The 11433-nt window shown below is 48.0% G+C and overlaps 1 protein-coding gene across 1 annotated transcript in view; it reads left to right on the forward strand.

The window, feature by feature from the left end:
* Nucleotides 1-11433, forward strand: part of LOC103269648 (neuron navigator 2) — a 411491-nt gene that overhangs the window by 383967 nt on the left and 16091 nt on the right. The window contains exons 26-29 of the mRNA XM_008067217.1: nucleotides 1148-1156; nucleotides 1555-1727; nucleotides 9466-9619; nucleotides 10667-10829. Of these exons, the coding sequence (XP_008065408.1) occupies nucleotides 1148-1156; nucleotides 1555-1727; nucleotides 9466-9619; nucleotides 10667-10829 (499 nt within the window). The remainder of the gene's footprint in view (nucleotides 1-1147; nucleotides 1157-1554; nucleotides 1728-9465; nucleotides 9620-10666; nucleotides 10830-11433) is intronic.

Genomic DNA, 11433 nt, shown 5'->3' on the forward strand with positions numbered 1-11433 from the left:
CCCCCCCCCCCCCCCGCCAAAAAAAATGCTGATCATGGCCTTCAGAGAAGACATTGTACTTCATTTCTCTATATTCTCATTAGGATTTTTAGGTTTTCCCCATCTCATGGTTTGGGGAAATTGTGACATACTAGTTCCTTTCTCCCAGTATGGTTAATAATTTTTTTTTTAAATGATCGTACCACTGAACTCCAAGCTGGGTAACAGAGTGATCCCAGCACTTTGGGAAACCAAGGAGAGAGGATTGCCTGAGCCCGTGGTTTCAAGACCAGTCTGGGCAACATGGTGAGACCACATCTCTACAATAAATCAAAAAATTAGCTGGGCATGGCAGTGCGTACCTGTAGTTCTGGCTACTTGGAAGGTTGAGACAGAAGGATCACCGGAGCCCAGCAGGTCGACGCTGGGCTGGCTGTGAGTGTGCTACTGCACTCCAGCCTGGGTGATGGAGTGAGACTCCAACTCAAAAAAAAAAAAAATTTTTTTTTTCAAATAACTACCCTTTTTTTTTTTTTTTTTTTTTAATAACAGGTGGGCTGTCTAATGTCCTGCTTATTAAATTATCTTCGTATACACAAGGACAGCAGAAACCCCTAAGTCAAGGAGCTGCATAGCCACCTGGGACTAGTGCAAGAGTGGAGCCAGCCTTGCTCAGAAAAGAAGTCATCCCCCTTCCCCCAAAAATTAGAGCACAAAGAGACTGAGAAGGGGCAAGAGAAGTGTGAGACACATAGGAAGGTGGGAGGCAGCCATTTCAACCACAAGCGGGTTGAAACCAGAAGCTGGAAAAGCTGAACTTGTAGGGGACACCCAAGCCTGCTATTTCTTCCCTTCCATATTGGAGGTCAATGCCTCCAATGCTTTTTTTTTTGGTTTTTAAACAATTTATTAGCAAGAAAAAGAGAACGAAAAAGGAAAGTTTATGGCAGAAAGACCTGACATGGGCAAGTTTCTCAAAAAAGAAAAACCTCTCCTCCAGTGCTTTTAAAGATTCGTGCTCCTACTGGAAACCTCCCTTGTGTGTGGTGTTTATTATTAGCCGTGTTGTGTCAAAAAGTCCGAAGCTTTCCCTGTCACTGGCTTTCTCTGTTAAAAATTGTCTTTTTTCCTTCCCCTTCCCCATTTTTGCTTGCGTTTTCTCTGGCAGGTCAATGAGGTAAGCAAGACCAACTTTAATATCAGATACCAAGCTAACCCATCCATTGATATGACTAACCCCATCCGCATCCGTCACCATGTCTGAGCATCCTGCTTTGTTGCTGTGTAAACTCATCCTCCCGACATCCATCTGCTGAGCCAAGCTCTGTCTTGCTGTTGGCATCTAGTCTTGAACCAAGAGTAGGCATGGAATGTTACCCACAGGCCAAGTCCTTTGAGCTGGCAACACCAGATAACTCTTCTTCCCTTAATGCACTGATTTCAGGGAGCTCCTGGGAACCTTTTCCATTGGTGGGGGGCAAACATGGGAGAATTAATTGCTTTCTTGTGTGCATGTCTCTGTTCTGCCAAGCACTGGCTGCAGCCCCTGCGAGGCTGACAGTCTTGTCTCTTCAGTTACGCAGCTCCTTCAAGCAAGCTTTCGGGAAGAAGAAGTCCCCCAAGTCTGCATCCTCTCATTCTGACATTGAGGAGATGACGGATTCTTCTCTGCCTTCCTCACCAAAATTACCACACAATGGGTCCACGGGTTCCACGCCACTGCTAAGGAATTCTCACTCCAACTCTCTGTAAGTCTCTGTCGAGGACACCCTGTCAGATGATATCTTTGGCCCCTAAGGACCATCTCAAATAGGAATAACTAGGCCATCTGTTATGATACTCCTTGGGTTCCTGTATGTTTTGCTTGAATAGGACTGCTCACATCCTTTCAATGCCTTAGTCCTGTGAAGGTTGAGAGAGAGATGAAACTTAGATTTTAGTTCTGGTGGTGTCAGTGTCTGTAAGTAGCTGACTGGTCTTGCACAAGTTACTTAGCCTCTGTTGGTTCCATATCTTTATATATCAAACTGGGACAATAGTTGTTGTCTGGTGATCCTATCCCGAGGATTGAACAAGATAAATGGATGTAAGAGCTTGCTTCCTGCAGCAGCAAGAAAGGCTGTTCCCGCCCAGTAGGGCTGAACTCCTTTTAAGACCATGACACATCAGGACAAGAGTTGAAGAAGAAGTCCTGGAACATAGGTCGTCTGCAAGGAGAGTTATCAGAGAAAAGGGCCAGTGTCTGGAAGAAGAGGGCAGTTGTGGCTGGGGTCAGAGTAACCACTGAGACAGGGTTAGAGAAAGAAGTTCAGTTGTATAACTTTCGGTTTCCTCTCTAGTACAATTAGAGTTTATTATACCTACTTCCCTGGATTCTTGAGAGGGCCAAGTCAGATACTTCTCTGTCTCCCTTCATTCTCAAGAGGTCTGTGGTGCTGGCCGTAAGTCCACCTAACCAGCCAGCCCTCTGAAGATAGCAGCTTGGAGAAGGTCCTGCCCAAGTGGCTTGCAGATAGGTGCAAGGAGTGCAGGCAGGATTGGCCTGTCCAGAGGCTGGGTCTCTGCAGCATAGAACACCAGCTACATGGAAGAGAGGAAGTGGAAGACAGGAAACAGTATGCAGCATGACTTTCAAGCAGCCCCGCTCACTGCTAAAGCATGGACCTGTCAGGGTCTCCATTTTACCTCATTCAAATAACAACTCCTTTTCTCTTGGGGAGCGCCTTAGTAAGAGGGTGATCACAGGGACACACATTTCTTTCTGTTATGGGTGGGGTTAAAACTCTGAGCAAGGGAAGAAAGAGGTGCCCTGAGGGCTGTACCTCAGTGCATCCCTGTGGTGCCCAACCCAGTGCCCCGTTTCCTTGAGTGAACAATCAAACAAATGGCTGAGTGTACATGTCCTATTTGATCTGCAGAGTGCCTAAGAAGCAAATAAAGGCCACGTTGCCTGGGACTGTCACACATGCCATCATCCCAAAGCATCCCAACTCGGTTGTTTCTTGACCAGGAAAAAGGGGAACTCATCATCTCTTCTTTATTGATTGATTTAAACTTTTTGTATAGTTGCCTGTCTGAACAGAGCACTATCCTGTGTGTTCTGAAGAGACCAAAAACATGTTAACTAGGCCAGACACAGAGCCTCATGTCAGTATTCCCAGTGCTTTGGGAGGCTAAGGCAGGAGAATTGCTTGAGGCCAGGAGTTCAAGACCAACCTGGGTAATGTAGCGAGACCCCTGTCTCTAGAAAAAAAAAAAAAATTCTTTAAAAATTTAGCCAGGTGTGGTAGCAGGTGCCTGTGGTCCCAGTTACTCAGGAGACTGAGGCAGAAGGAATGCTTGAGTTCAGGAGTTCAAGGCTGCAGTGAGCTGTGATTGCACCAACCACTGCACTCCAACCTGGGCGACAGAGTCCCTGTCTCTAAACAAAGAGAAGTTAACTAGATTTTCCACCCTTGGGAAGATGATGGACAAGTGGAGACATAGCATAGTATAGTTCATTTTACTCCTGAGCTTTTGCTCTGTGACAGGCACCATTCTCAGCTCTGGTTATAACAGTGTTCAAGGCAGATGAAGTTCCTTCTCTGATAGATCCTATATACCAAGAAGGGAAATGGACATTAAACAAATAAATCCTGAATAAACTAGGAAAACCAGGCCGGGCATGGTGGCTTAGCCTGTAATCCCAGAACTTTGGGAGGCCAAGGTGAGAGGATTGCCTGGGTCCCCGGGGTTTGAGACCAGCCTGGGCAATTTGATGAGAGCTTGTCTCTACAATAAATCACAAAAACTAGCCAGGCGAGGTAGCGTGCATCTGTAGTTCCAGCTCCCTGGAAGATTGAGGTGGAAGGATCACCTAAACCCAGTAGGTTGACGCTGTGGTAACCATGAATGTGCCGCTACACTTCAGTCTGGGCAACAAGAGTGAGACTGCAACTCAAAAAATAAACAACAACAACAACAAAAAAAACCCCAGGAAAATCAGATAGTACTTAGGGCTAATGCTGTGACTTAAAATAGTGCTGGGATACAGAGTACCCTGACAGCAACTTTAGATGGGACAGTCAGGAAAGGCCCCTCTGAGGAGATGACATCTCCACCGAGAGCTGCATGACAGGAAGAACCCCTGGGTTATGTTCTGGTCAGTAACATTAGCTGCTGTAATAAGCTCCACCCACAAGCTTGCTGGCTTTACATGTGACTGTTTATTTCTGGCTCTTTTCAAACCCAGTGCAGATGGTCCTAGTCAGCTGGTGGTCTGCTTGTGGTGATGTGGACACCAAGGCTCCCGCCATGCACAGGGCCTGAGTTCTTTACTTGGCGCTCTGAGGGTGGGGCAGCGAAGGCTGCGGGAGGGCTTTATAGACTGGGCCTCGAAGAGGCTCACATCGCCTCTTCCCATAGTCACTGATCAGGACTCAGGCCAGTCACCTGCAGAGGAAGAAGTGAGGCAGGAAATGGGCTTTGGCGACCACCTAGCAGCCTCTGTCATCCCAGCCTCACAATGAGCAGGGCAGCCCTGCGCACCCAAGAAATAAGGAACACAAGAAACCTAGTGTGGAAACAGGCTTGATGGGTCTGAGAGAAAGAGGGACAGCCAGTGTGGCTGTCCTGTGGTGGGAAAAGAGGCCATAGACATAGCCAGGGCCTTAAACTTGTGAGGCTTGGAAGTGAACTTGCATCTGATCTCATGGGCAGTGGGTAGATGGGAAGAGTTTGGAGCAGGACCGTGAGAGAATTTGGATGAGTATTTTGTAGAGAGATCGTCTCTGCTCTGAGGGTAAGGAGTGCAGCTAAGGAAGGGAGGGGGGAGGGAGGTTACCTGGAGGCAGCTAGCCACTTTGGCCCACTTGGAGCACACCAGTCACACTCTCATCTGAAGGCCTTTGCCTTCCCTGTGCCTCTGCCTGGTGCTCTCTTCCCTAGAATATTTCTTTCCTTCTGATCTCTGCTCAGTGTGACCTTACGAATAAGGCCTTGCCCATCCACTTGCAGACAGCGGCACTTCACCACCAGCCAGTATATCCTGTCATTCCCTTGTCCTACTTCGATTTTCACCATTGTACCTGTTGCCACCTGCTGTGTAGATGCCCCTTGGTCATTTGTTCTGTCCCCCACCTCCACCCTAAGTCTACAATAGAAACTTCATGGAGGTGAATTAAAATAGCACAGGGATATGGAATCCCTCAGCAGCAACTTTGGAGGTCAGGAAGGGCCCTCTGAGGAGGTGGGTACCCTGATGGTTTTGCAGGCACTAAAATACTTGGTGGAATGAACGAGTGACTGATAATAGTGGTGAGTCTCGGATGGAATGGGGATGTGTCCTTGAAGAATAGTCAACCGCACAAAGTTCAGGTGTGAGTGTGAGGGAGAACAGAAACGACTTTGGGAATTCCCAGATTGACAACTTGAGTGGCTGGGATGGGCGGAAGGCCCAGATGGGGGCAGCATGTGGAGGTCCGGAACTCTGGTTTGGCCACATTCATTCTGAGGTGCCCAAAAGACAACCATGTGGAGACGCCGACCAGCTCGGGGTTCCCAGAGTCACTGATCCAGGAGACACGGACTCATAGGTGGCATTGAAAGCTGATGATGAGGGCAGTTCTCCAAGGGGCTGCATGGAGATACAGAAGATCAGGAGGCAGGGACTGGGATATTTGGAGTCCAAGAAGAGAAAGAGGAGGGAGGAAACCAGAAGCAGGGAGAAACCATTGTGGGAGGGCGTGGGAGCAGGCCAGAAGTTGCTGGCTGAGTGAGACAGCAGGGTGATGGGCTCCACTGGGCAGGACCGTGGCAAGAACGCTCCTTCCAAGCCACGCTCCCCAGAGGGACTGGGCACGGCTGACTCTGGCTTCCCAGCCCACCTCTTACATTCCACAGCATCCACATACCCTGGAGATGTTTGTTTTTGGTCTTACTTTCCAAGGGTTGGGCTGAGAGAAAATGCTCATTTCCAACCTTGAAGGGTTTGTAAGAATGTGCAAATCTAGATGAGAGAGGGAGTTCAAAGAAGAAACCAAAGGCAGAGGAGTCAGGCTTAGGAAATTCCCCAGCCCGTGGGCGAAAGAAATGGCTGCTGTGGGGTGGCAGCGTTTTCCCACACTTGGGGCATTTAAAATTAGCCCTGCCTCTGGACAAGAGAGCAGGAAGAGGCCGGCCTAATGGCTTAGGGACTGACTTGGGGAAAATGTACATTGGATTATTTCAGTAACCAGTCCATGAAGTAGACAAGCATGTATTGAGCACCTACTGTATAGTCCAGGAGCACAGGCTCTAGAGTTAAACAGACCCACTAGGTTTGATCCTGCTCTGTGTGATCTTGGGCACGTTCACCTACCTCCCCATTTTAAAATTGGAGAAAGTTATTATACCTCTTCACGGAGTTAGTAATGTATGAAGAAAGCAGAATAATAGACTTCACATGCCTAGCCCAGTTCACGTATCCAGTAAATATTTTCTGCTCAGTCGGTCCCAACCTATGATGTGTTGGTCAATGTGATCGGACAGTAGAAATGATACAGAGAATCACCCTGGTCCTGGAGGAACCAACAGCCAAGCAGAGGTAACCTGGAAAGTACAGTAAAATTATCAGTGACAGCCTGGGCAAGATAACAAGGCTTCATCTCTGCAATAAATCAAAAAATTAGCCAGGTGTGTAGTAGCATGCGCCTGTAGTCCCAGCTACTCAGGAGGCTGAGGCAGAAGAATTGCCTGAGCCCAGCAGGTTGAGGGCTGCAGTAGCTGTGATTGTGCCACTGTACTTTAACCTGGTGACAGAGTGAAACCCTAAACTGCAATAAATCAAAAAATTAGCCAGGTGTGGTGGCATGTGCCTATAGTCCCAGCTATTTGGGAGGCTAAGGCAGAAGGATTGCCTGAGCTCAGCAGGTCGCTGTGAATGTGCCACTGTACTTAACCTGGTAACACAGTGAGATCCTGACTCAAAAAGAAAAAAAAAAAAAAGAAAATTATCGGTGATAGAGCATAAGTGTAGTCAGGGAGGGATCCTGGAAGAAGACTCTGTCTTGGGCAGTAGGGAGAGGAGCTAACACTTAGTTGAGGTTGCTGTGAAGGGATCTGTTTTCACCGTCACTTGTGTTGTGGGACATCTCTCTCATGTGGCCCTGTCATTGTATTTCTGAGAACTGACCAGCTGTAGAGAAGCACAGGAGTGTCTTGTCCTCTCAACACAAACTCTCCTCATTTTAGTTTGCTTCCCTTTGTAGTTATTATTTACCGAACTCTGCCAGGTAATGTGATATGTACCACAAAGTGGGGGCCAAGGAAGTATTCTCCCTCTTGCCCAGCGCTTACTGGGGAAAAGGTGCAGACCACATGAAGAAGACAGACACAGTGCCTTGTCGTGGAGTGCTGGACAGAACAGTCTGACACAATGTGAACCAAGAAAGGCTGTTCTCTACAATGAATTGGAACCTTCAAGAACTGTGCAGGACATGGTTTGGCTAAGACCGGAGTGTCACAGTGGAATTTTGTTCAGACTTTACACTCCATTTAGACCAAGAGACCATCGTCTTTTCAACAAATACCCAGTTTTTGCAAGCTCCATCTGCAAACCACCTAAACCAAAAAAAGCATGGTTCTGTAGTTAAATCTTGCAAACCACAGGCTATTCAAAGCACAGAGAACTGGGGAAGAATGGATGGTGTGAATTCTAAAGGCATTTTTACCTCTCCAGTCTTCTTAATCCCAAAATCTATTGGCCCCAGTTTCTCAGAGGTATGAAATGGGAACAATGATATTAATTTCAGGAGTTCCTTAGATTTTTCAAGAAGATTTTGAGGCTGAGATGTTTCCCTGGTGGCTGACAACTTTTAAAAATAGGAGGGGGTTTTATTCTCTGTATCTCTCAAATCAAAACAGTTCAGGTCAAGAAAATAGCAACAGAAAGATTTGGCTGTTGAAGTATTAAATTTTTCTTCTAATACTTTCTGCCCCTAAGATACAATTGCAGCTCTTTCAACAATTTTATAAATCGTTTTCCTTTGGCAATTAACGCATCCACACCCTTAACCAGTTTTACAGGTCAAGTTTTATTTGGCCCCAAATCCAGCCCTTGAATCTTGGAGAGCAGGTTTGCATGATTGCTAATTTCTGCAAAGATCACATGCTCATCTCATTATCTCTTTCAGACATAATCAGTTTCAGCTTTGTAACTTTATGGACTTGGGAGTGGGGAGGTTGATTTGGGTTTTTTTTTTTTTTCCCTGTCTTTAGTCCAAGAAATGTCAAAGCCTTCTATTCTGGATCAACCAAGATCCCAGATCCTATGATCTTTGAAACCATTTTTTTAAAGAGAATTTTCTTTTTTAACATTGTAATTCATTATGACTTTTATGATCTTCCATTTTGTGCTGACTTGCCAGTTGTTTGAAGAGCAAACCCAAATAATTAAGTCAGGAACCCAGTCCGGAAGAACCACCTCTCAAGAAAGAGAAACTCGCCTGGGCACAGTGGCTCACACCAATAATCTCATTACCTTGGGAGGCTGAGGTGGGAGGATTGCTTGAGCCCAGGAGTTTGAGACTAGCTTAGGCAACATAGTGAGACCTCATCTCTAAAAAGAAAAATTAGCCAGGTTGTGATGGCGCAGCTACTTGGGAAGTTGAGGTGGGAGGGTCACTTGAGCCCAGGAGGACAAGGCTGTGGTGAGCTATGATTGTGCCAATGCACTTCAGCCTGGGCAACCGAATGAGACCTCAACTCAAAAAAAAAAAAAAAAAAAAAAAAAGGACACTCAACAGAATCCTACAGTTACCTTGATTTGGTCCCACGGTCGCTGTGATCTGGTGTCCAGCCAGGAAAGGAAGACAACTAGCCAAGCTGTTGCAGCATTTTCAGATACAACTTTGGCTTCCATGCCATACCATTCTGTCTGGTCTCTAACTCTCTGAAGATTTGTCTTTTCTTGCTATGAGTGTCTTATGCAGGGTGGGGGACGGGAGAGCCAAAGAAGGCTGATCTCTCTAGTCTCTTTAAGGAGCGAGTTTTGAGAATGTGATCAGGAACAGACTAACTGCTTCTTCCCATCTGTTTCAGTTTCTTCTCCTTGTTGGCAAATAAAAGATCACCCCTCAGCTGTTTAACTTTGAGGTTTCTAATCTTTAAAACAGTTGACCTTGCTTCTCTGAATGGGTTTAGAACTCAAGGTCCATGGGGTGTCATTACATGGAGAGGAGAGCAGGACCCTCAAACCCGAAGGTTACTATTCCCTCTTGCCACCTCATGCTTATCCCTAGATTACTGGAGTTTTGCTGAAAGGCACACCAAAGCCAGCCTGATTGCCAAAGCTCTGCAAAGAAAGAGTGTGGAAGTAATAAAATCTGTGAATTGCAGATTATCTTGAGTGCTGTCACCTCCAGGAAGCATAGTCACTGCTGCACAAACCTGTTGATTGATGAGGGCCAGTGGTCACTAGGGGACTCGAAGGTGCAGGTGCTGCTCTCAGTACCGTTCCTCTTTCCCTAGGATTTCCGAGTGCATGGACAGTGAAGCCGAAACGGTCATGCAGCTCCGGAATGAGCTGAGGGACAAGGAGATGAAGCTGACGGACATACGCCTGGAAGCCCTCAGCTCTGCCCACCAGCTCGACCAGCTTCGGGAGGCCATGAACAGGATGCAGGTGAGAGCTGGGAGCGTGGGCTGAGCCCGAGGCTATGTGGGAAGGAGCTGGGGGGTGGTTTGTTCTCCTAGCCTCAGTCTCTCATTCCCTTCCGCACATTGCTCAAAGAGCAGTCGTTTGAAAGAATACGTGTACCCATGCCCCTATCTTTGTGTAAGACTTTTAGTGACTCTTGGTGCCTGTAGCACGTGGTGTGTTCTCCTGCACTTGGCCTTCAAGGCCTTCTCACGGTCCTTTCCACTCTGAATCCACACCACCCTCCTCAGCACCACTTTCCAGACTCGACTCACTGGCCAGTTGGAGCCGCTGACGACTTCCTTTGCATGCCTGGGAATTCCTGTCTCCTACTGTTCTCTCCACTGGAAGTATTCCTCTGCACATCCAGATTAAACCCTTCCCTCACTCTCAGCCTGATGTGCCTTCCTCTGCAAAGCTTCTGCAGGTCTTGCAGCTGGAAGAGCTAATGCCCTCACCTGAATACTCCCGTAGATTTGTTCTTACAGCTACCCCCTTTCCACCTTCTGCCTTGGCATGAAGACACTTGGGTCTTACAAGCTGTTTTTGGCATCCCTTTCTCTGGACATAGCACCAGTGACTTGTACATAGGTTCTTCATAAATAGTCATAGAATGAAAGTCTCCTGTGGGATCTGCTCAATGGGACCTCCCTGGAGAGCTGTATTTCCCAAAGGAGAGTCCCTGAAACCTTTGTTCCATGAGAGGTTCTATGAAAAGAGAGCTCCTTGATCAAATGGCTTTGGGAAATGCTGCACACCATGGGCTCCTCTCAGGTTCACAACACAGAGCAGCTCATTAAAGGTTCTGAGAAGTTCTGCAGTAAAGAAGCCTGTCAAAGCCGGGGTCTCGCCTCTAGACATGTCTTGTGTCTGCAGCAGCGGCAGCAAACACTGCTGAATCTCTGGGTTGGTGTTAACTTACCTTGCCTGGGATGGCCACCTGGTTTCTGCAGGGAACTTTCAGATCCTCCCTCCAGGAAAGGCTTGTTCTCATTCCTCCCACTTAGCCAACTTCTCCCTTACTCTTTGCAGAGTGAAATCGAGAAGCTGAAAGCTGAGAATGACCGGCTGAAGTCAGAGTCTCAAGGCAGCGGCTGCAGTCGGGCCCCCTCCCAGGTGTCCATCTCCGCCTCCCCGAGGCAGTCCATGGGCCTCTCCCAGCACAGCCTGAACCTCACTGAATCGACCAGCCTGGGTGAGTGGCTCATAGGGCTTGGGGGCAGGCCCAGACCTGAACCTGGCACTCTGATCCCCAGGGGAGAGCCCCAAGATAAGCAGATCGACAGATCAAATGGCGAGGCAGCAGGCGTGTGTGCACTCGGGTGTGTGTGTCTGGGTGTGCGTCTGCTACCAACATGAGCCCAGCCGTTAGACCGCTGTCATGCTTTGCTCCAGCACCCGATTTTCCAGGCCCTGAGCTTGGGCCCCCTCGCCCACCATGCTGAGTTCTGTTTGATCCATTTTAAGAGGCTGACCTCAAGCTGAACGCTGCATATGAACCCCGTAGCAGCAGGTCCCAGTCGGGGCAGTGACTTGGTCTGTGACCTTCCTGCCTTTGGGGACAGAGTCCAGGCTGGCACCATCATCAGCAAACAGATCCGGGTTTCCTTTGGAAGCGCACTGAGGTTGACGCTTTTCTTTTTTATCCATGATGCTGCTGTGGCTAATGTTTTGGTTGAGTCTCTCCCTCGCACTTCCATCCGCCAAGGTGCTTCGTCAGCCTGCTGGTTCCTTGGTTGGTCCACCATTGGTTTCTGTGGTTGCATTCTCCATTTTGCCCTCTCCCCTCCCCCCCACCT

This window comes from Carlito syrichta, unplaced genomic scaffold, assembly GCF_000164805.1.
Source record: "Carlito syrichta isolate Samal-C Ts95f unplaced genomic scaffold, Tarsius_syrichta-2.0.1 Scaffold309408, whole genome shotgun sequence".
Lineage (NCBI taxonomy): Eukaryota > Metazoa > Chordata > Mammalia > Primates > Tarsiidae > Carlito > Carlito syrichta.